Here is a 27,126-nt window from a genome sequence, read left to right as displayed (position 1 = left end):
AAGGACTGGAATACAAATACTTTACGCAATGAGTCTCGCTTCAACCTGAACCCGATTATAAGCGAAGACCTCTCTAGAGATGTCCAGGACAGGAGTGAAGAAAGAAATAATTGTTTAAGAGTTAATAATATTTACAAATGAGGCTATTTTTATAAATGAGGCATTTAAAATCGCCATGAGATATTGGTAAGCCAGGTGTAACTGAAATTGTACCAATTGTATTCTTGTTTTAAGAAACGCATTTACTGGACTTTAGTAAAATTAATTTTAACGAAGTTCAGTAAAATTAGCCTTATCGAAATTTTAGTTAACACATTTAAGAGTGTTTTAAGTTATTAATTGAAAGTTTCGAATAAAAAATACACGAAGATTCGAGTTTTAGAATTTTTTTTCAAGATTCATGCAACTCATGGAAGTGAATGTCCCATCCTTAGATTTTGTTTAAACTAGACGTCAGATCTTTACAAAGATAGATGGTTGCTGAATGACTTTCTAAGCTAATATCATGTGCCCATTATAGAGCAGTACCAAATAACATTGCGCTTATTTTCTTCTACAGTTCACTCTCAGAATGACTAATTATCTTGTTAGGACCAATATAAATTTCGATGTTGAAAATTACCGTAAGTTTACTATCAGAAGTTGTTTTTAAACAATTATTAACAAAATTAAGAGAAACTGCAAAACTTTGAAAGACTTTTAACACGGGAATGATAAGGAACGCAAAAGATAGATTTCATTAGGTTGTTCTTGATGATACCCGCAAAATAAAAATGCTGTAAATTCTAAAACACTAAATGTATTTTGAAATGATCGATCTTTATTGTTTTATAGAAAGCAATATTCTATGGGCTATTCATGAGACCCATCATACGCCAGAAGATATGATGTTCACATCTCCCATGAGGAATCATATATTTCTTTTGCCTATACACTGGGTAAGTATGGTAAGTATGAGATACGAACCCTATATTTAATTGATTATTTTTGCGCCAATAAATTTTAAGCATGCTCTTTTTTCATTATAAATGTAAGATAGAAGATATACTGCAGTTATTAGATGATAGTCAAATTGAAAGGGAATGCTCGAAAGTATAAAAAGAGTGAGATATTTGTCGAGAAAAGTTGTTATGTTCAATTAGATAATCAGGTATATGGCGATCTTGCACTTAAAGCATAGAAAGAGTTTCATGTTATAAAATATACTGACAAAACAGCAGCAAGCTGAATCAAAGCATAAGGTATAAACAACAACGAATCACATTGGATACATTCTGAATAAAACGGAGCTCAGAGAGTTTCGAGCAAAGCTGAATAGCAGAGCTGAAATATAGCTGAAAGGAAGTTTCCTGATGTTTTTAAGAAAGGAGAATTCTCATCAAACAATAACATCACTTTCCATTACGCCATTACATTATCCTCCATTCCATTATCCTTCATTCTCCTTTGTACAGGTACGGTGGAATTAAAAATTAAGTGCTCGTCTATTTTATCTATTTAATATTGTGTTTATTTTTACTCTTTTTCCTATATTTAATGAGTTCCATTATTTTTGTTTAATGAATTTGTGCCGAAAATACTGCTGTAATTTTTAACGTATTTTATATTAATTCCTGTGGGAAAAAAAGAGTTTCGGTTTACGAACATTCGGGTAGCGAACAAACAAGTTCCAGGAATGAATAAATTCGTGAACCGAGGTTCCACTGTACTGTTGATGGGATAAATTTTGATATACTATCAATCTTAATCTAATCAGAAAAATAATAAATAAGCTATTCAGTTAAACTTATTGCTCATAATAACTAATTAGTATATCAACTCAGTGGCCGACAACATGAGCCCAGTACTATAGTCATGATGCTCTTGAAGATATCTGTCGGTTTTAAACATTTTTTATTATGAAACTGAGCTAGCTAGTCATCTAAATTAATAAATAAGGTTAAGAAATCTAAATGGAATATAAAATATGTTGACCACTTTATATAATTTTTTTTAATTCTGCTCTTGTATAAAATTTTCAGTTGATGCGGAACAATTTTGTCTCCTTATATCTAAACGAAAATAAGATTTTTTGAAAAATAATTGTTTAACTTCATACAGTTACTAATTTAAATTCAAAAATTAATTAACTGCAATAAATCAACATAATAAACTACAATAATTAATTGCAATAAATATCATAAAATACAATAGAAATTAATTCAAATTTCTTGTATAAACGTAATAAAATCCAATAATAAATGAACTAATTATATATATTTATAATTAATTAATTAGTATATTTTAAAAACGTGATTTTTTAAATTAAAATTTATTCATTTTTATTAAAAATATGTTATACCATTTTTTTATTATTTTATTGCTCAAAGCGTTAAAATGCTCTTTACAGATGGCATATGCCATCTAAACTTTGATAATACTCTTCCCCTAACAAATGTTATTTTGCAACTGAAGCATATACTGAACTATGTTGAAAAACATTTTAATCTGCAAAATGTGTATCTCAGTGATATGATTTTATATCATTGCATAGTTAGATGAAGTTTAATTGGCTGTAAATTTGAAGTTGAAAATGCCAATAGAAGTAAAGTTACCAATGCTGATTGTTTTTAATGCTCTGTTATTCATTTTTGAAAAAAAATTTTAAAAAAAATCTTAAATTGCTTAAAATTACTTGAAATTGTCCTTTAAATGTTTATGTGCTTTTCACATATCTGAGAAATTTCCTCTCCTTAATGTCCTTTTCTTTAATGCAGGAAATACATACCTACCTTTTTTAATTTATAAATTACTTCTACATTTAAAATTCTAAATCGATATTGTAATTTGGTGAGCGAAGTGCTTAAAATTTCCGACTTCAAACCGACGTTAAGCAAAGACCAAAATTCCTCGATTATTTATAAACTTCAGTATCTATACAGTTACGTCTCCATTTTTCAACAAGAAGTAATGAAGATTAATGAAGATTTCAAAACCATCTGACTGTTACAACTAAAATATAGTTATAATAAGACAAATTTTGAAGGCATTTAACATGTTGCATATGAGTGAGATGATGATTTATCTTACCAGCTGACGTATCTGCCAATGGCTCTCGCCATTCCACCCACAACCTACCTTGTTCACTACCAGATCAGCATTATTTACCAATATTGGCTGCATACAGAGGTAAGTAAATTAATTAGGTTCCAAAGTTCTCATTCATACTAATTTGCAGATTCCTTAATGCAATAATAATATTTACAGGTTATTGGCAAACTGCCGTCTATTGTTGAATTCTTTCTCAGCACACCCAGCCATCATCGAGTTCATCATGGTATGTATGGCTGAAACATTTTAGTATTCTATAGAAAACTTTATTTAAGAAATGTGATAAACCGTTTGATCGCTTTAACATCTTTTGTGCATTGCTGGAGAAAGGAAAAGGATAAAGATCATAAAATAAGACAAAAATACATTCCACAGCTAGCTAACTAGTCAGGAAATTTAAGGCTTAGATATATTTGTGTCTCGTTGCACATAAATTGCTACTAATCCGTTGTTATCAAAGTCGGTTTATTAAAGTTATTCGGCTATGTTTTACTCCCTGCTTGTTTTTTGCGCATTAAGTTTTGCTCTCTTTATTTATGGCGATATGCATTACTCGTGACATCTCAAGGGATTCTAGTCCCTGTGAACAGGTATTAAGCATAAATATTTAATAGCACAAATATTTTCATGGTTTTCTCCACGTATGGAGCATGCGGAAAAGTTCTATCTGTTTAATACATGGAAACTGCGATTGGATAACTTTTGCCTCAATCTGACAGCATTTGACTCTGAATGACTCGAATTTTTTATCAACGAAATGTAAGACAATACAGCATACAAAGGTGTTGAGTTTATCGGAGAAACTCATACGTTAAATGGTTTAAAATAGCAGGTCCAGAGGAGCATCGCATCACTTATCAAAGCTTTGGAGATACTTCAGTTAACGATAGCACATGTCGTTTCTGAGTACAGAAATTGTGATTTGGAGACAGATGGCATTCTGATCAGTCACGTTCTGAACATCCATCAGTGGCTTCATATAGAGTTCTACATGATCGCATTTAAAATGAAAAGTATCCAATAGTTCACACACTAGTAGAAACACCGTTGTTACACAGAACAGCAGTCGAAATACGGATGCAGGCATCTGGGGTATTTATTGTGAAGTTCCATCAGTGGGGGTTCCTTGCTAGCCTCCTGAGAAGAAACGAGAAAACAGTTTTTACCAGTGTTTCTTTGTTTCTTTGTTTCCTCGTTGTAGAAATAAACAAGTTTAGGAATGAATTGCAACGGAAGATGAGCAATATGTATTAGACAGTAATACTGAAGGATTATGTACCGAACTGCAAAATTGTGCCATCAACCTCAAAAGGAGGACTGCATTCTAGAAAGATTTAAGTATATGGGAGGATATCAAAAATATAATCTACTAGGATGCAACAATACTATAAATGTAGATCTCTGTTTCTTGGCTAGACTGAGGAAATAACTAACCTATAAGCGGATACAATTCATCAATAGCAATAACATTACCTTTCATCGTGATAACGCCAGACTTTATACTGCTTTAATCACTCGGGAAAAATTACTGGACGTTAGTTGGGACATGTTAACTTACCCACGTAGCTCTAATCTTGCCTGAACAGGCTGCCATATCATTCGATCGTTACAAGGCATCTTCACTTCCCACCAAATTTTCAAATATGTAGAGAATGTGAAAAGAATGTCATGAGGCCTTCTTGATGCGTAAAAGCTCTTGAGCTTATTTTTTTACAAAAACAAAAGTCTCAAAAGGGGTTATTAATTTTGAAACGGAATTTTAAGGCGTATCACTATAATGATGGTTCACTTTAGATGGTTGATTCACTTTTCAAATTGTTTCAACCAAATCTTATCGAAGCATCTGCATGTATGTGTGTATGTGCCTTACACTGTGAAAAAAACCATGGTAATTCAAGCCGTCAAATTTTCAATAACCTTGTCCTCCACCCGAATATGTGTACCTAAAAGCCCGAATTTTGAATTTCAAATTTGTTTTAAGATTTATCTCATATTTTGTAAAACTTTGATTAATTCTTAATTAACGAACTTTATAACTTGAAAGTAAGCCCAGCTTGTTAATTAATTTGAAATTGGTAATAATTTGAATTTTTTAAATTTCTGGTAATAATTTTACTATACATTTTCTTATTAAATGGAAATTAATAACCTTATAATTTTGTCCTCAAATTGCACCTGCATCTTGCTGCATATCAGATATACGCTGTCAAGTGATAATACATCTGCGGCACTATCATCATGTAATAATGTGTCTGCGCTTTCTCTTCTCGATAGACAATTCTTTTTTCACGATATTTTGTACGATGATATTTTAAATTGCGAAGTTTTGCGCCGTTTTGTTTTCTACCTCGATGTTTTGTACCACATTGTTTTAGGACTGCGATGTTTCCTCACCGCGTTTTTTTTTCATTATGTTTTATATGATGATGTTTTCCTCTTATGGTGTGCTGTCCGCGACGTTTTTACTTGTAACTGCTTTGAGAACAGAGTACTTCTTAAGTTTGAATTTAGATCATGGTAGAGCCATAAGCAGAAATAAGTGAGATTTGTTAGAACTTATTGATTTATTAGTATTTTTCAATGCAAGAATCTGATTGCTGTAAGTTTTCTTTGCTTTAGGTTTAGACTCTGCAAGAGCTCATTCACTTAGAATTTAGGCTGGATTTTATAAACTTCTAAGGGAAAAATATGTTTTTCCCCCATGAAACTGTAGCAATATGTTCTAATCGAGCTTCAATTACAGACATCTTTCTCCTCAATATTTAAACCGGAAAAACTAACTAGATATAATGATACCAATTAAAAACACGGTATCACATAAATCATAATTTTATTGCCCACGAATCATTTAGCTATTAAGTCAGCTACTTCCTTAAGATTTTGATGTAATATAATTAGTGTGGATCCATTTTGAATAATATAAGTCCAGGAAGAGGTTTTAATCAATATATTGCAATATCTCCTAATGTCAATATTCTTTTTCGTATTGGTCTGGTAGGACGTAACAGGCATTACGTAGACAAGAATTTTGGCGGCTTTTTCATTATCTGGGATCGTCTTTTTGGAACATTCAAAGAGGAAAATGAGCAGGAGAAACCACTGTATGGAATTACAACTCAAATGAAATCATTCAATCCCCTAGTTGTACAGGTAAGTCAAAATTTTTCAGTGGAAGAAGATGAGATATCGTTTCTTCTTAGATCATAATGATTATAGCTCGGAATAATTACTATTTATAACTCTAAGCGATTCTATTAGTAAGAGTAAATTTTTAGTGTGGGAATTATTTATCAGTGCAGTTAATCTATTCTTTGTACATTAAGTAAAAAAAGTGGCAGGCCATTTGAAAACAAATACCAGCGCTGGCATGTAAAAACAAGGTGGAAGTATTAAGAATCAAATCGACAGAATGAAGGAAATAATGAGACTCGGAATTACTTTTCAGAAATTAATGAACAAGTATTTAAATGAAAAGCGCAAATATTCTTAATCCGATAAACAGTTAACTTATTTTAAAATTTTCTTAACAAACATTATTAGCTGCAAACAAGTAAAAATAAGTTAAATATACTTCAGGAAGATCCTAGCAGTTCATCTGAAAAATTAGAAATATCAGATTTAATTTTCGAAAGGATTATTTTATTTTGGAATTGGTAGCATTTAAAACTGAAATGCATTTTTCGTGGATGCGATTTACGACACAGGATCAGAAATCTATTCTGATATATATTATCCCTCCCTTAAGCTAATATGCGTAAGAAACTGCTACGACCTCGCTTGAACACAGATATCCTGACTGCTTATCAGACATGCTACCAGTTACACCACCACAATATGCACCTGAGAAAATGGTAACTCCTCATAAATTTTAGGAAAATATCTCTAAGAACAAAATGTAATGCAACGATAAATGAAAATTTTAAAAAAATGTCTCGAAAAATCAGGATACGGCTGCCACACATGAAACACAAAAATTCAGAAATTTTACGTAGTCACCAATGAATTCCGATTTGAATATGGGGAAAAGAATGCTTACTAGCAGCATGGGAATATATTCTATTTCGCAAGAAAAAATAAAGGTTGGATTTATCAAGCATCGTCAGGCACAGCAAAGACCCTGCCCTTAGAAAGACAATAAGTAGATTTCAGAAAGGAATTCTGGAAGACATCACGGCTCCACGCTGTATACACTGAAGAAGTAACAAACCTACGTTTTCTTCTCTTCCGGTAGCAGTTAGCATATTTAATTTTATTATGCTTTGCAAATGCAACGCTTATGATATTCAGGGAAATACTGCTCTAGGTTCTCATTTCACTAATATGAATTCATCGTTACTAAGCGTTTTCAAAGTAAAATAAAAGTTTATAAACTATAATTCATTACCTGATAAAAATAAAATGCTTGCCTTTCTAAAAGTTATTCATATTTAACATTCCGATGTCCCATGAACGTATTTAAAATGATTTTATTTTTGTAAATACCTTATGATAGCTTAAGCTTTAAGCTTGAGAAGAGAAATAGTCAACTATCATTTTCGGCTTATTGTTGTTGTGCATCATTATTACAATTATGTCAGAAGTTGTGAAATGAAAGGTAAAATGGGGAATTAATTCATTAAAACTTTTTTAAAATGTCTATGAAAATAAAACAAAAGCTTTATTTTATATTACTTAATAAACTCTGCTATGCGTACTAATTTCGTATATATGATAAATGTTCAAGATGTGTATAATAAACTTCACATTCATTATTTTATGTACTACCTGACAACGCAAAAGTCAGATCGTTGAAGACTCCTGTTGCGAGTTCGAAACCTCTTCCGAAAGCAAAACACCCAAAGCATATTTCAGCTTGCAAATTTCTGAAACAATTTTCAAGCAAATACATATTCAGTTTTAAAAGGAAAAGGATTAAATATAATGTTCGGTCCGTTAAAAGCAAGCGATCAAAGGCTTGCAATACTAGTAGTTCATAAAGGACTCAATTTTATATTAATAGAGATTTCTGTGGTTCTTTCCAGATATAACGGAAATATGAGGCAGTTTTCTTCAAAATCCTAGTTTCACTTAAAGAGAAATCGCTTTCTTAGGGTCTTACGTGTACTTTCTCAATAACTGCCTAATCGAAGCCGTTTTAGTGCTCGTAATATTGAGTGATTTAAAAAACTGTGTGATCTTATACATAAATTCTTAGATATTTTTAAAATTTTCATCAAAGTTTTATTTGCGACGAAATAGATTTAAAATATCCAGAATTCTGTGAAAGTATACATTTTTAAATATAAAACCGACAAAATAGCGAAACAGCTATTCGGTCCGAGGTCCGAATCCCGTGACCGGGCTGGCTGCATGGGTGTTTTCGTGGTTTTCCCCATGTGTAACGCGTATACGAGCCAGTTTTCCTTAGAAAGTCCTCCACGAAGGCATCTCTCCCCTTAGGCAGATAGCCCTAGTGTGCTTTCCCATGATTAAATACACCACACCAAATTTGTTTTCTAATATGCTATTTTTTCTTCATTTTAAGACTTCCTCGTTTTGATATAAACAGTATCAAAATATTTTGAATAATAAAATAATTTATCCAAAACGTGCTAATCAGTAACTCGCATAATAATTCAGGTACTCGGAAAATTTTACTGAGATATTTTGGAAGACGGCTTTCTTTGTCATAATTATTTGTTACAAATGAAAATACATTATAAGGATCATCGTCAGCATTTGGTAATTGTTATTTATTTTTAACAAAATATATTTGCAGTTCCACGTCTGAAGTGAAATGGCAAGACGCTATAAATTAACGGCAAATTCCGTTAGAAATTAAACATATTTTCCGTTTAAGTTCATTTTAAAAACGGCAAAAGTGTTCAAGATATCAAAAGCCTCTTAGGGTAAAGCGTTTAATAATTTCTGATATTATTAAAGATCTGGAAAATACACTAAAATGTGGAATATTCTGGAATTTTCAAAATACACTTAAATGTGGAATGCATTTCAAAATAACACTAAATCGGAGATTTACATTAAGAAAAGTCGAACAAACCAGAAAAATTAGTGCTGTAAAAATTTCATGGACGTAAAAGAACAGTGAAAAGAGTTATTATGGTAAATCGATACAGCGGGTGATCGGCAGGAAGGAAATCCTTTGTCAATTTAATCAATAAACAAGGAAAATATGTCTGGCGCTCTCAAAATCCATGGTATGTTGGAAAACGAGTCAAAATTTAATATATTTGGATGCGATGTCCGAATTATTATGGGAATCCCAATGAAGGCCTGAATACGAAAAAAAGTGTTACACGCTAAGCACAGGAGTTGAGATCTAATGGTTTGGGGATGCTTTGCTGTCCCTGGAATAGGAAATTTTGTTTTCATAAAAGGTAATACGCATCGGTATAAATCTATAAATATTCTTAGTTGAAATCTGAATCATCTACAAGAAAACTTGGAATGTAAAATAATTCACTTTCTATCAGGATAACGATCCTAAACATACAGCTAAAAGGCTGACGAAAGGGTGGTTTAGACGATAATTCATGACCACCAAGATTCTGCCATTGGGTCCCCGCATCCTCAATCACCCTTTAAAAGGCGGAGTATATAAGATTTTCTCCCTCTTTCTCTAGAGAATTCCAGTTCATGCATATTTTATGTGACAGACCTTTAGAGGTTGCATTTCAGTAAGCTTACCAAAGGCCAAGGCGTAACAATTTAAAATTCGGCAGCTATAATGCAAAGGCGAAGAATTATAATCTTAACAGAGATGGTCGAAACCTAATAATGTGGCCTCGAGAGACAGAAATACGCTCTTAGTTTCGGATTGTTGCAATCCGAAAAACCTCACCATAAATACTCTTAGCCTGATCTGTATTCTGGAAGGGAAACAGAAAGGAGAAGTGACAGCAAAGATCTAAATCATAATGACTGGTTAGATTAACATAATGGAACTTTGCAAATTTATTGCTTAATTTGCTAAATATTTTCGTCAAACAAATATAGTATTCTGTAACGGCCGACTCAAGGAAGTGGAACATCAGGACTTTGTTAAAACTAAAAGCAATTATTTTTTTTATCAGTTTCTGCTTTATTTAGAAAAAAAAAATAAGTCATAAATTCTGTATACAGGCTTCTTCTCGTAGTCTTGCCAAACAAGAATATTTATGCAAATATAAAAAGTATGGAAAAATAAATACACGTAAAAAATAAAATTATGAGAAATACTTAGACGTTAAAACAATATCTATTTGCTTGTGCGTTTTCTTTCAGGTTGCATATTCCACATTCTGCAATGTGGTAACTAAAGGTGATTATTAGTATCTCCTACCACCAGAATGTTGTATCTCATCGCTGATCACATAAATTCAAACACTGTTTTAAATAAAATTCTCAAACTGTTCTTTTGATTAAAGACAAAAACCCATCCCTCTTACACAATTATGCGTATTTTCCTTATGCTATTCTTGCTGAAGAAAGGATTAAAATAATTTAATGACACATCACAACAAATAGTCCTAAGAATAAATTTAAATATTTTATAGACTCGTCCCTTCTTTACAATATGGAAAAAGTTCTGGGAATATGAAGGTATCAACAATAAGCTATCTGTAATATTCAAAGGTCCAGGTTGGTCACCTGGAAAGCCATGGTGTGGTGATATAGAAGAAATACCTGAGGTAAGAACGCTAAAATATTTTCCATTGGAAATTCTGAATTTTATAATTTGTACTATTATTATACAGCAAATTTTATTGTCTATTACACTGAGATAAGAATGTGATTTTAAAATGAAATAAAATAAAACCTATTTCAGATTCAAGCATTTTACATTTTTTGAATAAAATATTATTTAAGGGCCCATCTCGACACCAGCGAAAGCTCAAGCAGCAAATTTACGGCGGTTGCGAAGATCTAGAGGCTTTGGTGTAATACAATTTTAGTAGATTAATTCATTGAGTGTAGACTCATGTCTTTTTGAAAAATACGCCAAGTTGTTGTGTTTATGAACTTTAATTTTTGAACATGACGAGAAACCAATAATTTTAGAGCTTCTAAGCACAGTCTCATACAGCAGCAATGTTATAAAGAATTCTAGCATTTCGACATCTTGTTGATGCTTTCACATCGCTAAGAGTAAAATTCCTTTCAAAGGTTTCAACGATTCCATGAATAGTAAACACAGAAGACAGGTTAAGGGGACCATAGCCTTCGCAAAGTGAGCATTGAGGATTCACAAAAGAATGTTTATGCTCATAAATGTTTAACAAACATTCTTGAAGCGAGTATTTAGCCACGATAAATTGTTGCAGCTTACTGAACACAAACAAAAATTAGTGACAGTGAGAAAACTTTAAATATGGTTGACATTTCTTTTTAAAATAATATCATTCTTATTGGGATGCCGTTGATATTCGACTGTGTAAAAGTTTCTGCAATGACAATGCATTTTTATTTAAATCTATTTGTATTTAAAAATTTAGCAAACTTAATTCGTTTTAATATGATTATAGAACATAATTTGTTGTATTAAGATTCATTTTGATTAATTTAGCTAAATTTCGAACCTAATTTAACCCCTTAAGTAGTTGGGTAGTTTCTTTGAAATGCATTTGGTTTATTACTTGAATGACGCCAGGTAACAAAAGAAAAATGTGCATAATATCCTTACTTCATTACTAAATTAAAATCTTGCAAATGAAGTCGTCTGCAGATTTTAGTAGTATTGTGATTTGAAAATGTGTTGTCACTGAAAATATGAGCCCAGAAAGATTTCAGTCTCAAATTTTAATCATATTGTTATGAGTGGAGTGTTAAGTAGTCAAAGATTTAAGTGAAACATTACCGGTACAGCCAAAACTTTTCAGTGTGGCACTGAAACTTTTGGATGCACTTACACAGCAGTGCGCATTAAACAGTGTTTGTTAGTTAACTCGACTACTGAAAACATGCTTTTTGATATAAATGCGTCAGCAAAATGTCTTTCCTCCGTTAATCAAAATGTTAAGCTTGAGATAAAATACAGACTTAAATAAAAATATTAGTCTAAAAAAAGGGAACAGCAAGAGAACTTTGGCCAAGCGACAATCAGTGACATTGGTTGCGTAATAGAATTCGCTTTTATACAGACAAAATGTCACAATATGTATTTGGTAGGGCATTATGAGCTTTCTGTATTTTAACTTCCTGGAAGTAAATCAAACAGTTTATTGGTTTAATAGAATAATGGATATGCTGAGCAGAATACAGTTTTAAATCGTGAATTACTAATATAAGTATCCAAGCCATGTTTGAAAATTGATTATAGTCTGTCTAGTGTTGCCATTTCAGCGAGGAGATTATATCAAACTTGGGCTATTCAAATATTATTCAAATATTCAGGTACGATATTAAAATAATGTGACGCACTAGTTCTTTTCTAAAGCGTTCTGCACATAACTGCAGGGCACCTCATATAGAAAGCACTGAAAAATTTCACTGCCTCAAAGCCTTATTATTCAAAAAAAGAATTAAATCAAAAAATGAACGAAAACATTTGAAAGAGGAAGTAAATATCTCTCTGAGAATTACGAGTAATTTTCAATGAATGTTTTTTTTTAATAACGTTTTTCTTTCCTCATTATTCCCTCCCCTTTTTTTACTGGTTTTTATCGTCCAAAAACCTAGAGGAGAAACTTACATGAATAATTTAATTTTCAAGGTAAGCCTTTACGTGAAGAACAAAACAAATGAAAAGTAGCCGTAGATAAAATATAGGTAACAATTGCAATGTTATTTCTTTCAAAGAAAATTACATTTCAGTAAAATACATAGTAATATTAACCTTATAATATCTAATACTAAATCTTCATTTCTATTTCACTATAACTTGAATCTCGCGCGTTCTTAATGTTGTTTCTGCTACTCCTTAGACCTCAAATCATCCATAAATAATTAAAGAAGATGATTATGGCGTCTGACTTGGCGAAACTGTTAGTGTTTACTTCGCTGTCACAGGTCAGTTCATAAATTAGGCTGCCATGAATTTTAACAGTTAGAAGGGAAAGGTACGGCGTGACCTTCGTAGATAGTTCGTGACAGTTTGTCTTTGTTAGCAAGACGGAAACAATCACTACGTGGAGGAAACTATTTTTTAATTTAGGGGGAGGTCATTTTCGAAATGCATTGAGAAAGAGGAAATTACGCGAGTAATTTTTTAATTTTCAGAAACTGGTGCTAAATACCAGGGTTGGGGGGGGGGATACGAGAGAAAATACGGTAAAGGGAAATCTTGGAAAAGGAAGACATGAGAATAGAGTTGTCTTACAAAATTAAACAAAAACTATACCTTATGTGCTAAAAAGATGAAATTTTTATTTTTGAACAATGAAAATTAAATAAAATGAGATGTCGAATGTTCCTAACAAAGGAAGCTCAAATAGAAACAACTGGAAATTATGCGATTCTCCTGTGAAGAAGCAAGAAAAGTTACTTTAACAACAGATTAAACTGGAAATCATGCTGAAGTAAGAACGCAAAACATGGCCTTTTATTTCATGTAAATTTTATCAAGCTTCAAAATTTTCAGAGTTATTTTTTATTCCTTCTCCAGTAATTGGAAAATGCTGAGATTATGCTATTCCGCTGTTATAAATTACAAACTGAAATGATAAAATAGCAGGACTTTTAATTTGAGCAATTCGCTAAAAGTATCGCATTCGTTATTTTTATACGCGAATAGCTGTCTAAACTCGGCACTTTGCCTTAGATTTGCTTTCGAAGTTATTCTCATGTTTAGGAAATTTCCTACCCCTTTTTTTTAACTAAACAGCCGGCATATAAGCGTCGTCAGCCCGGTAACTACGGTGCCAGCGTGACTGTAAATAACATATATGTATGCGGTCAGTCATTTGTTCGCAATTGGAGTAATGAGCAGTAATTCGGTTTCACACTTTAGTCGGGAAAACGGCTACGGAGGCATTTGAGTCTATGCACAAGGCTTCTGGCGATTAATATTCAAGTTATGCACGAGTGTTTGATTGGTTTAAACTTTTTAAAGGAGTCATGTGTCGCTCGAGGACGATGATAGAACAGGGCGTCCTATTACAAGTTCGTGCGACGGAATCATTGAGAAAATTCGCGATCTTCCGAAATACGACCGTTATCTCTCATGCAGAGCTATCGCTGAAGAGCTGAACATAAATAAATCAAATATTACGACATTCTCTGGAATGTTTTGATGAAGAGAAAAGTGTGTGCAAAGTTTATTCCGCACTCCTTGACTCCCGAGCAGAAACAAAAACATCAAGATTGCGTGGATGTCTGCTGCAAGTTGACTGAAATGAAAAACACGGATCATTCTGCTTTGAAAAAAGTCATCAATTGCGACTAGACTTGATATTACCAGTACGAACCTACGACAAATTGGGAAATAGATCGGTGATGGTTCGCCAAGACCAAAGAACGTGCGAGTGACAAAATCAAAGGTAAATGCTCATCGCCTTTCTGATGCTCACGGCATTTTTCACAGAGAATTTATTCCCAAAAGACATCTGCAAATTCCTACTTTTATCTGAGTGTCATAGATCAGTTGTACAAGAGGATTCAGGGTTTGTCCGAAACGATGTATACAGAAGGATTTCATCTTGCTGCACGACGATTGCCCCGTTCCCGCGGCTGGTACTGTGGTGCAGTTTCTAGCGAAAAAACATATGCTTGTTCTAACCCACCCTTCATATTCACTCGCTTTAGATCCAAGTGACTTTGTTTCACTCCCGACATTCAAACTTCACATAAGCAGTCAATACAATAACGAAGTAGCCAACATTCAAGCCAAAACGGTACGCAAGTTGAATAGCATCACAAGCAGAAATGTTCTGACAGTTTCATGTCGTTGTATGAACGTTGCCCTCAAGTGGGAGAGGCTATGTAGAACATCTGAAGCATTAAAACGTTTATCTAAAGTCTTCTCTAGTTTTCATTAATTCACCCTTGAGAGGTTTCAGACAGATTGCATAGATTTAGTAATGAAAAGAAGTTTTTTATACCGAGCTTTATGAATATTTTTAAAAATTCTTATGGGGCGTTACATTTTTCAAAGAAAGGAAGAAACAATAAGTTGAAAAATGCTAACTGATTAATAGAAAAGTAGCATTTTTTTTTTTTTTTTTAATTCTGTGACTCGATTTGTAAATTTTAACTTTTTTATCGACAATTGTCAATTTTATTAGCACATTCAAATCCAGTCATCAAGAACAGTGCAAATCTCAGAAATATCTTGAAGCTCTAATATAATAGCTAAGCGGTAAATCGAAAAACACGAAGTTCAACCCTAACCTCTTACAGTGCATCAGCAATCACTAGTATTGTAAATCTGACTTATAAGCGTAGAGATAAATCCGGGAACTACTCAGAAAATAAGTAGACATTAAAGAAATTATTCCTCTTTTGTTTTTAATTTAAACGTAATATGCTGTTTCAAACACTCAGTAATTAAGCCACACAGGCATCAGCTCCTTGCATCTATCTAACTGTACACGGCGAAAAAAAAATGGGACAGTTCTACATCTCCCGTTCTACTGGGCAAATTGACGAAATTCAAATTGCGTTTTTCATGTCTCAAAAGCGCTACTTAGGATATATATTAGATTTATATATACCATCATTCTAACATAGGTATTTTGACACAAAATCGACTTTTTCTGAAATAACATGCCAATTTTTTCACATATTTCGATTCTATGATTCAAAATTATGCCTAAATATTAAATTTTGTAAAATTTGGTGCAATATTTACGAAGAAATTCAAAAATTTATCTTGGCGTATTTTTTTCAGTTTTTGGCAAGTATAATTTACTTGGCGAACTTCTTAATTTATAGCAACCTATTTTCCTTTTCTTTTTTTTCATTGTAGACAAGCGGAAAAAAGCTATCGTTCATACTTTCAAATAATTTTAACAAAGTGTGAATTATCGTTTGGTGTTATTATCGCTGAAAAACACGATGCCAAATTTCAAAACCCTCCAATATGTAAATTCATGTATATCATAGAATATTTTGAATAAAAAACTCTAATTTTTTGCACGTGTGCCTAGAAGTGCATCTACTTTAAGATGATGTTAAAAATTTTATAGGTATAATACAAAATGTTTTCCGACAAAATTTATAAAAAATATTTGAAAATGCAAATTTAAAAAATAAATCATAAAAAATGTGGAAAATATATTTGGATTAAACAAAAATTGCGAATTCTGGAAGAAGGAATGAAGTAAGTTTGATAAAAAAAGAGATATTAATAAATATATATCAAATTAAATTAAGCTATAATTTTGAGAGCTATGTTTTTAAAATCTACTCGCGCGATTTTTACAAAATTTGGCAGTTGGCATAATTTGAGTCATAGAACCGAAATATGAAAAAAAAAATTGGTATGTTATTTCGGAAAAAGTCCGATTTTGTGTCAAAATACCTATGTTAGAGTAGTGTTATATATAAATCTAATATATAAGAAAGTCGCGCTTTCGAGACATGAAAAACGCAATTTGAATTTCGTCAATCGGCCCAGTAGAACGGGAGCTATAGAACTGCCCCCCCCACTTTTTTTTTCGCAGTGTATATACTTTCAACTCTCTGTTCTTATATTTAAGAATATAAAGAAGTTGAATCAGTCACAAAACTTCTTGATTTTATGCGTATTTTACAGTAAGAAAAGGATCTTTTAGCAGAAAAAAGATCTGCTGCAACTGAATTTTTTGTTGCTATTTAGATTATTCCTTTTTATTCATATGAAAAGATTTGTGTCCTCTGAAACTGACTGATTTTCCCAAAATGCATCAAAAAAAAAAAAAAAAAAAAAAAAAAAAAAAAAAAAAAAGAGGTTCAGTGTAATCTGCATAAAAGAGGTCATCTTTTTTATGCAGATTATTGTTCATATGCTAGTTTCTGTAAAATAAAATTTGATAGTTTATTGTCCTACGTTCATAACTTGTTTTTAGGAAAGAGCATCAGTTGTGATATTACTATCTACGTTGTAATAATCTGACAGATCGTTTTATTATTTTCCATAGAACTGTTATAGTCTAAAATATTTTCTTCCATTTTAATATCTAGCTGAAAGCAGAAAATCTCTGTATTACGTTTTCTTTTTACATTTCCTTTATATTACTTGTATAATTTTAGAAAACTGTTAATTAATTATTACAATGTTGTTGTCATTTGTAAAATAAGCAATTAACTGCGAAAATTAATTGTTTTGTTTCATTTCTTTAGCCTGCTCCTCATTTTGTAAAATATGATCCCCAAATGCCTTTGTGGTGCAAATACTATACACTGATTCATTTCAGTCTGCTTGTACACGCTTACCTGATGTTTGCTTTGAATATGATAGTAAGTTTAGAAAAATGATACTGTTATTTGTATTTTGATAAAACATTTGGTTTTTTGTTCAAAGAATTAATTAGATATGAAGTTATAAGTTTATTATTTAAATTAACCTGATATTTATAATTTCCCCTTTCTCTTTCCTGCCTAGAATGTAAATGAGGTTAGCTAGTATTTAAACTATTGTATCTGGATTGAGAGCGTGTTTATGGGCTGCACATGCACGCTATGCTTATTTCATGCCAGCTCTGATCATTTGCAATTATTCGGCTTTGCACTGCATAGTTGCCGACGTTTGAATTTGTCACGTCAGTAGAGTTACTGAACCAGCTTAAGTAAGATTTAAATTGTATAGTTTTTACATCTAGCCCACGTTTTAATTTGAATTTGATAGTTCACATTTAGTTGCCTCCCTACGAGATGCATTTAATTGTATTGCCACAAAAATATGCATTAATGTTCTAAGGTCTTTTCAAATAAAAAGGTTTCTTTAAACCTTTACCTGACTTTGTAGTTACTTTCAAGCATAGCGATAATTTGCTTTACGTCTGTTAGGGGTTTTGACTGATTAACTTTTATCAGATCAAGGTAAACCTCATAAAGTAATGTAAAATAGGAATGTGATTGGAAGTTTCTCAAAAAATACCGAAAATTGATGTTCATGAAGGCATCTAAACTTTCTCTGTTAACTAAAATATTGTCTCTTTGACATTCACAGATGTATTGAAAGGCTGCTGACATACTAAGAAAGAAAAGAAAAATCCATTTCATTCGATGTAATCCTATTTGAAAGCAAGCCTTTGATTTTCAAAATTTAAAGTGAGAAATTAATAATATTATGTAAAGAGACTTCTTTACAACATGAGAAAGCATTGCTTGGTTCACTGGCATACGTGTACTTCATCAGCAAACCCATGTAAATGCAACACGAAAGTACTACTTAAAATCATTAATGATCATAGGCAATTTATTTTGCAACGAACACAGGAAATATCTCTTCGAAGTCCTATTACTCAATGCACTTCATTACATTAAAAGCCTTGTACTATTCCAAGATAACATATAACATGGCCTCCATTTTAAAGCAGCTATATTTAGATTTTTCTGCTCAGGTCATGAATTCGTTAAAACATTTTCCTTCCTATGCATAATTCTACTTACACATTGAAATAAATACTAGAAGTATAATCGTAAGGCATAAATATGGAGTAAGAAAATTAGGAATGAACATTAGGCATGAGAAATCTGAGGATGTATTCTCTCCGCAAATTGAAATTTTCTTTTGGAAATTCTCTAAGCTTTTAGATTCTAGGTATTCTTCTATGCTCTAGATGAGGATACGCGAACACTTGTATCCATGGACCCAAAAAAAAAAAAAAAAAAAAAAAATTAGCGCATCATTGAGAGCAGTGCAGACGCAAGTTCATTTTTAAATTTGACATTTCATTTAACTGAATATTTTTGATATATTAAGTATACGTCTTTTATTTACATTTGCATTATAATGTTTTATTTTCACATCTTTACATGTTTTGCATATCTCATTGATTCGATACGTAGGTTTTGTTCTAAAAGTATTTTTGCATTTAAATAAAGTTTTTCATTCCAAATAATTTAAAATTAATTTACATCGTGTAGGGGAATTCTTCATATGCATATAAGTATGCTAAGTTTGGGGAATGAAATATTTACATTTAATTTTACTTCTATATGCATAGAAAGGACCAAACACGATGTCTGTACAGTTGGAAGGAATGTGAAATAAGCTGATTCCTCCTGAAGAGTCAGTATTATTTCATTAGCTTTTCAATTGTTCATTTTAATGTAACTTTCTTCATATGGCTTTAATTATCATTATAAATTTTTATCTCAATTCTCTGCATATCCACTACTATTGGCCATTGCTAGTAAAGCAATTTTTCCAAGCCTATTCAACTTTTAATACTTGTAAAAAAAATCTAAAACTTCTTAAAATAGAAAAATAATAATATTACTTAAAAATTACGAATTTGTAAATTGGAATTTATTTAGACTTCAGACTGCATTTTTACTTTATTAGCTTTTTTAATTTAATTTGAAATGCAAGAATTTTAATATGAGTATTCCCCTTTACTTAAACATGTATACGGTACTAGCTATTTTTTTTAACTCTATCTAGACAGGAATTCTTATAATCATTTATATTTTTATTAATTTTAGTCTAGTAGAGTTTCTGATTTCATAGTTAGTTTTATATATTTTTAAGAAATCCGGCTTTATAATTTGCAAATAACAACGCAGATTTTTATTCTAAAAAAAGGATATATTTATTGAAACGTTTTCTTTGTCAAAAGTACTGTACTTGAGAAAGGACTTCTAACTGTATAGTAAACAGATTCGCAAAACCAATTTTGAACCAAACATGCATTCCATTGCTATTTTCAAATTTTTCATGATTTTGCATTTGTCTGTTTACCTACAAATACTTCAATTCAGTTTTTAGTTTCAGTGCAGAGATGTACTGCCATATTAAAAAGAAAAACTAATGATAAATAATAGGTACTATCACCATTAGCTGTAAGCCAACACAGCAGTTTATCTACAGGTGTGGCAAATAAGAATCCACTCTCTCAAATTCTGAAATTCTCTAATATTCAAACATTGCATTCAACAAAAACAAAATAAAATTTAGCTTACATAATTAGAACGCAGTCGCAACAATCCGCAAATACTGCTCTTTTTTACGGTTCACAACTCATGAAAAAGATGTTCCAAAATTCAAGCCATGTGACAAATAACTTGTGACCAAACCCGAAACAGATCCACTAAAACAAGTTAGGTACTATACCCACGGGAATCACGACAACATGCACATGCTATATGTGCAATGTGCACACTACGCATTGCATTATCTATGCACTATCTACATTGCATTGCACTATACATTATCACGACAATATGTGCACATGTAAATAGAAGGGGAAGAAAATGGTCAACTTTGGAACCTCAAGCAGTTTCTCAGGTCACAAGTAACTCCTCAGAAAAATGCCTTAATTCATCTTACCTCCTTTTTATGAGTACAAGAATATCAACAAGAGATCACAGCTATCAGTTGCCAAAGCATACGTCCCACCTTCCATACTTACATACATTTTCTCACTTATTTTCTTTCTATTTCTCTGCTTTTAGCCATGTGCTTAATCCCGTTAACAACATTTTATAGCAGCTTTTCAAGACAGAAATTTGGTCCACCAACAACCTAGCGGTAAAGTCGCTTAGATCCCAGGGTTCGAATCCCGGTGAAACGGGTCAACTGCAGGGGTAATTTCGTGGATTTCCCAATGTGTAAAGTATGCACCCGTTTCCCTTAGAAAGTCTTCCACGAAGGCATACCTCAGGCAGATAGCCCTCGAGTACTTTGCCACATTTATATAAATTAAACCAAATCAAGACAGAAGTTTCTTATTTACACTGAAATTTATTATACTAAGTTAAACAGAAACTGTTTTATGTCTTGTCCATTAATGAAATAGTAAAAAATTTGGATGACAAAATAGGAAAAAAAAAATATCGTGTGGAAAAATTGCTTGGCCTATTCGTCATGTGCTGAATTGTCAAGTAATGAAAGCATTTATGTGAGATTTTCTATTGCACAGCAACGTACAAAAGTTACTATTCCAAAGCGCGAGATGAAATGATATTATAAAAATTACTCAAAACCCGCAAAGAAAATTTACAACTAAGATTTGTTGAAAGTACAGCACTAATCCTACCAATATGTTGAAAATTTATAATAATTCTTTCTTCTGTAACTGTACAGAGTATTTTCTATCAGCGGATCCCATAAAATAAAAATTGCGTCAAAACGGCGAAAATAAATATCTATAAGAAAGAATAACATTTTCCTTCTATTTGAATTTTTGCAGATTTCATTAATGTGATAAGAATATTTCACGTCTAACAGTTGAATACCCTTGAAAAAGAAATCAAAACTTTTGTAATATCTACATCCTGTGCATTCATAATAAAATTCTATTATGAATATTTTTTACTATAATCAAACTAAGAATTTAATTAAGTAATCTGAGAAGTGATTTGTTTCCAATTTGCAATTTCAGATTTTTTCCAAGACTTCTATGGCAGCAATAGCTTTATTGCTTTCTTATTCCTGCATATCTTTAGGGTTTTTACTCGATAACAGGTAGAATAATCTTAAAATTGTATTTATTAATTTTAATTATGTACATTTACTGTATAAAATTTATAGCTTATTTCCACATGCAGTTTATTTACATGCTATATATCTGTATACCTCCCGTTCATAATTCCAGTCAATGGAGAAACTAATACCTGTCTATTTTAACGTTTTAATCTCATATATAAAGAATAACCCCCGACGAACTTGAAGTTGGACGACATGGATGAAAGCCATCTTTGCTAATTTGAATGTTTCTTAACTTTTCGCACCATATCAAATGGCACCTTCTCTTTTTTTTTTTTTTTTTTTTTTTTTAGGAAATATTACTATTGAAATTTCTTTAGGAAATATTACTTTAATGGAAGTAGAAACTTTTATAATCTTTTATTTTATTTTGCGCTGTTCTTAACTACATATTAAAATTTGGAATTCTACAAATTTAAATTTTTCTCTATTGACACTGAACTTTAGTTTTTTTTTCTTTTTCATCCAGTAAATATATCATAATGTAGAGCAAAACACTGTCCTACAAATAACCTATGATGGCACATAATATAGTATTAAAAACTTCTAGGAACCAAGGAGGGTGTAATATAACTTTTTAAATGTATCTTACACTTAACTAGTTATGTTAGACCCTTCCTCCGGTAGATAATGTAATACTGCCACAGTATATAAAACGCTAGTTAAAGCGGTGATTCTCAAATGTGCTTTTACTAGGTTGAGGACGATGTTTTTCCATTTCGAACAACTTCCATTGCTCGAAATTTTGAGAAGCCTAAGCGACTAATTTGTGTTTACGCATTCATGGATATTATAGAACAAATGTTGCTGCTTTATATTAGATATTTTGATGAATATAAATATGATATAATTATTACACTTTCAGACACCAATAAAGTACTTTTTATAATTCTAATAATAGTAGTCTCGTAAAGTGCGTCTGTTACTACCGTCCTTAAAGTCTTCTGTTACGTTCACATAACTTTAGCAGATATAAATAAAATCAGAACACCGTTAGAATTTCTTCTAATTCTTATAACTTCTACTCATTGATATCTTTAGATATTCTCATTTTCATTTATGAGGGGCTTGCATCACATGTTTTTACGATACCATAATTCATGTTGCATGAGTGTCTGGAGCCACTAAATAGAATACATATGTGAAGAAAGCAAATTTGGTGTTACGTTTCCTATTAAAACTTCACCAACATTTCTAGAAATATTTCTAATATAACTTCTGGACTACATTTAAGCTCGAAATTAGGTACATTTATTGATATAGATCTTAATTCAACATACTCCTTACTTACACGCAAAATCTACAGTCGAGTCGTCTGCTAGCGTTTGTATCTTTTAGATACAAACCCCAGCTATATGCTGAATCGCGTGCAAAAGTGTTTCCGTTTTATATATTAGTTGTGATATATACGTATATTTATTCAGTTACCTCTATGCTTTAGTACAATGCACTAATAAAATTTTCCTCTCTTCCACAGCTGTTATGGACCAGTAGCTGAATTTCTCAGATGCATTGCCTATTTCGTAGTGGATAAGATAATTTCACCAGAGATGCAGGTGCTTGGTATTGTTCCTTACATTACGACGCTCATTAACAGGGCTATATTTGCCTCATCTATCATACTGTGGATCAGTGTGTTCATATTTTACAGTTTGCGAAAACCTCCTAAGGAAAAGACTCAGTAAACTTCGGTTGATTCAAGAGAGATATTACAACTTTGTTCATTTCTTTCAACAGATTTCTCTTGGTAGCTACTGTTCATTTCGAATGTATTCTTGAATTGTTATTCTTCCTAAATTACCAATATAAATTTTGCTAATGCTGGAAACTTTCAACGACTTTAAAATACGTCGTAGAACTTTGAAAAAAGAGCAGCATTAAAAAATACAGCTTTCGCATGCAAAATAATTAAGAAGCATGAGAAACGGGTACCGAAATTTGAATCGAATTTTAGAATATAGTCATGATTTTCTTACTATTCGAACAAGAGATTTTAATCATATAACATTTTTATCTGTGGCTGATTTAAAGCATATAAACAATAATCGTACCTTAAAATGGTATTAAACTAATTAAAATGAAAACTTTTATAGAGAAAGTTTTCTTTCGCAGTTGATAAAATTATTACCGGAGCACTCTTCTGATACAAAAGGAGACATTTCAGATATTCATTGTTTCATAAGTTTGATGAACATGAGTACGATGCGTTTAGTCTGATAAAATTTCAAGGTATCCAACTTCATAGTTTTTTTATATGAAGTGTCATTGTTCCTATGCACACACCAAAAAGACAATGTGACAGAGAGTAACATATTTCCTTTTTAAAACACTTCGCATTATTCAATGTTTTCCTGTACAGTTATTCTGTCTTAATGTGAACTCAGTTGCTTGCTCTGAAAATACCTTAGATATTCTATTTCCATCCATAGAGGCTGCAGAAGATAAGTTCCTACTCAAAGGAAGGGAGCAGTTTATTGTTTTCAGAGTCCAGTGACAGAATTTACCTATGATTTTTGTAGATTGCAAAATTCGTTTAAAATGGCAAGTTTCTCTATAAAGCTTCAAGAGAACATCTCAAGTTAAAGTACAAGGATGACTGTTCCATCAAATGATCATGTTATATTAAAGAACTAAACAACTTATCAAAGCATTCAGTGATTGTTCCTCAGTTGTAAAGACTGACAGAGATAACTTGACGCTGAGTTACTTGATTCTGAGTTAGCATGTTATTTTTATTTTCCATATTTACATTTGGAAATCTGAACTTCTCCATGTAGAAATGTACTGTATGCTATACATCTAAATAGCAGCTACATTAGGAAATTAAAGTTTAATACATTATCGTCCCTTTTGCATTAAGTTGTAGGTTTCAAGTCTATATTTACGGTATACATTTTATGTAATTTTCATTAAAAGTTTAACTTCGTTAAGCATATTTGCATCTATATTAATTTTATTTATTTTCATTAAAAGTTAAAATTATACTTATCGACCTGACTACAAAGCTATCGATGTTATATTAAATTGATTTATTTTGTGACTTCTGTGATAGTGTTAAAAATTAATAAATGCTTTCTAAAATTATATCTGTTGACAGAGCCGGGACAAGAGTGAGGCAAGTGAGCTTGGCACTTGCCTCAAGTGAATCACGAAAAGGGGCGTCAAACTGGCCTTACGAATTCGAAAATTACTTTAATTCTGTTTTTAAATTTGTCAGTTATTATTAAGGGAAATAAGCTTCGGCAAACTTAAATTAATAAAACAGTAGGAAGAATTGCAAGAAAACCTGGAAATTAATGCAATATGCATTTCGATGTTATTTCTTATTTATTAAAAAAGAATGTTTTAACATTTTCATTTCAAAGTTATAAATAATTGGCTATATTATTTTTCAGAATTTATAAAGCTACGATTAAAAAATATTATATATTATGGTATAATTACGCTACAAGAATTATGCTATTTTGATTTAATACATTTACTAATGTTTAATACAAATATAGCTATTTTTATATATATATATACAGAGAGAGAGGGGGGGCCCTCATTTACCTTTTTGCCTCAGGTGAAAAAATATCTCTTTGTTGATAAAGACAGCTCAGAAATATACGCATATATATGCGCATATTCCTCAGTTGTGAATGAAATTTTCTTATATTATTCATTTTATGAAGATAGTATTTTTCATCGTATGTCGTTCGCCGTATCGATTTCAGATGCTTTCCACTGATTAGCTGTCTAACCGGTGTTCAACCATATAATCATGAAATCTCTCAATTAGGTGGGAAATAGGAGAATTCCCCATTACTTTCAGGAAAGCCTCACCAATGCTTTGTGGAGGTGAGTGAGCTAAGGAAGCGCACATACAAGTATGCCTTTTCACGTTTTCGTTCACTTTATACTGAGCAGTGAGACCTATTTGTTGTACTTCTCTCTATTTGCATTCATTAAATGGAAAATACAGCATTTAAGCGCAATGCTTCGTACATAGCTCTCAAGGCTTTTATTACAGCAAATTCAAAATCAAATTCCTGAGTTTATGGTTCCCAAAAGGTATTCTCCGCTTTAAAGCCAAAAACATTTCCTCATAAGTTTATTGAATTTTATCAGGCAAAATAGCATATTCAGAAGAATACACTGCTCTTCATCAACAGTGCTTTCGCAGTCAGTATGAACTCTAACATACTTATTTAAACCGAAGACAATATAATTTAAAAGTTCCATCACCGAAGCAATTATTAGCTTCTTCCTAGAGACTGCAAGTCGCTGTTCGTTGCAAATAAGTATTGTGCAAATCGTTGCAAATCATAATATAATCCCTCATGAATAAAATTGTAATTTTCTGCATAATTATTCAGTAACACCGTGATGTACGTGTGAGTAACACGTGCACACGAAAATACCCCTAACATTAACTAGGAAAGCCGAAATCTTAGTAAAGATAGACATGTTACAATTAATAATCAAATTTAATAAGGAAAAGTAACAGTTGCCGGGTACATTATAACGGCTTAAGAAATTCAGAGCACAGTACAGATGCGAGTACACAAGTTCACATATCTCGGCGAAGCAGAGACGCACACATTTGTTGAAGTAGTTCCACTTGACTGCCGGGGAAAATTCTTCTCTCCCCGTCAGCCTTTAGGTTTGCCAAACGGATTTACTGTTTCGCCAACTGGCGCTTTTCTGTACAGTTTTTAAGTCCGTATCGCCTGTTTGGCGCTGCCGCTGCATACTCCCTCCGCAGTGTCAACGAAATGTGACATACCGATGCGGGGGTCGGATTAATCGTCCAGAACGGGTGATACAAATGTCCGAAGTTTTTTTCACACTCTTGGAAGCAACTTGAGAAGAGTCCATGGTTACAAAAGCGGATTTCAGTCTATCTATGGAGATCGTTTGCTTAGTCCCTTTTATTTCGAGATCAAACGTTTTATCTCGTCTTTCTAGCACCTTAAATGGTCCATCATAAGGAGTTTGAAGTGGTTTTCTAACTCCGTCGTGTCGAACAAACACATATGTGGACTTGTGAAGGCGTGGATGAATGAAACATGTTCGCTGGCCGTGGCTAGAAGTCGTGGTCGGGCGGACACTGGCAAAGTGAGATTTTAAATCCTCCACAAACTGTTTGGGGGACGCATCCGGAGGTGTCGGATTGAAAAATTCTCCTGGGAGACGGATAGTCTTTCCATACACCAGTTCAGAAGTGGTTGCTCTTATGTCCTCTTTGAGAGCGGCGCGGAAACCCATCAGCAGCGTTGGAAGGGCAGCCACCCAGTCACAGGTATCGTGCGCTTTTAAGGCAGCTTTCAAAGGACGGTGGAATTCCTCGATCAGTCCATTCGCCTGTGGGTGGTACGGAGACGTCCTGATCCTCTTGAGTCCCAATAATTGGGAAAGGGCTCGAAATAAGCCGCTTTCAAACTGTCGCCCTTGGTCGGTAGTAATAACAGTCGGACAACCAAATCGAGTAATCCAGTGGTCAT

The 27,126-nt window shown here is 32.3% G+C and overlaps 1 protein-coding gene across 5 annotated transcripts in view; it reads left to right on the top strand.

Annotated features, from left to right (window-relative positions):
- LOC118192157 (alkylglycerol monooxygenase-like) overlaps positions 1 to 24,680 on the top strand; it is a 137,564-nt gene extending 112,884 nt beyond the window's left edge. For 3 of the 5 annotated variants that reach the window (XM_085815536.1, XM_085815534.1, XM_085815537.1), the window contains exons 4-11: positions 835 to 947; positions 3,073 to 3,168; positions 3,247 to 3,316; positions 6,089 to 6,240; positions 10,626 to 10,760; positions 17,329 to 17,445; positions 21,537 to 21,619; positions 23,118 to 24,680. In XM_085815536.1, coding sequence (XP_085671662.1) covers positions 835 to 947; positions 3,073 to 3,168; positions 3,247 to 3,316; positions 6,089 to 6,240; positions 10,626 to 10,760; positions 17,329 to 17,445; positions 21,537 to 21,619; positions 23,118 to 23,325 — 974 coding nt within the window. In that variant the 3' untranslated portion in view covers positions 23,326 to 24,680. The remainder of the gene's footprint in view (positions 1 to 834; positions 948 to 3,072; positions 3,169 to 3,246; positions 3,317 to 6,088; positions 6,241 to 10,625; positions 10,761 to 17,328; positions 17,446 to 21,536; positions 21,620 to 23,117) is intronic. The other 2 variants (XM_085815535.1, XM_035363054.2) reach the window with 2 other exon arrangements.
- Positions 24,681 to 27,126: the final 2,446 nt, after the last annotated feature.

This window comes from Stegodyphus dumicola, chromosome 4, assembly GCF_044657685.1.
Source record: "Stegodyphus dumicola isolate Sdum_Otavi_A_Nest chromosome 4, ASM4465768v1".
NCBI classification, from domain to species: domain Eukaryota; kingdom Metazoa; phylum Arthropoda; class Arachnida; order Araneae; family Eresidae; genus Stegodyphus; species Stegodyphus dumicola.
Note: the sequence above shows the minus strand (reverse complement) of the source record. Positions and strands in the feature narration are given on the sequence as shown.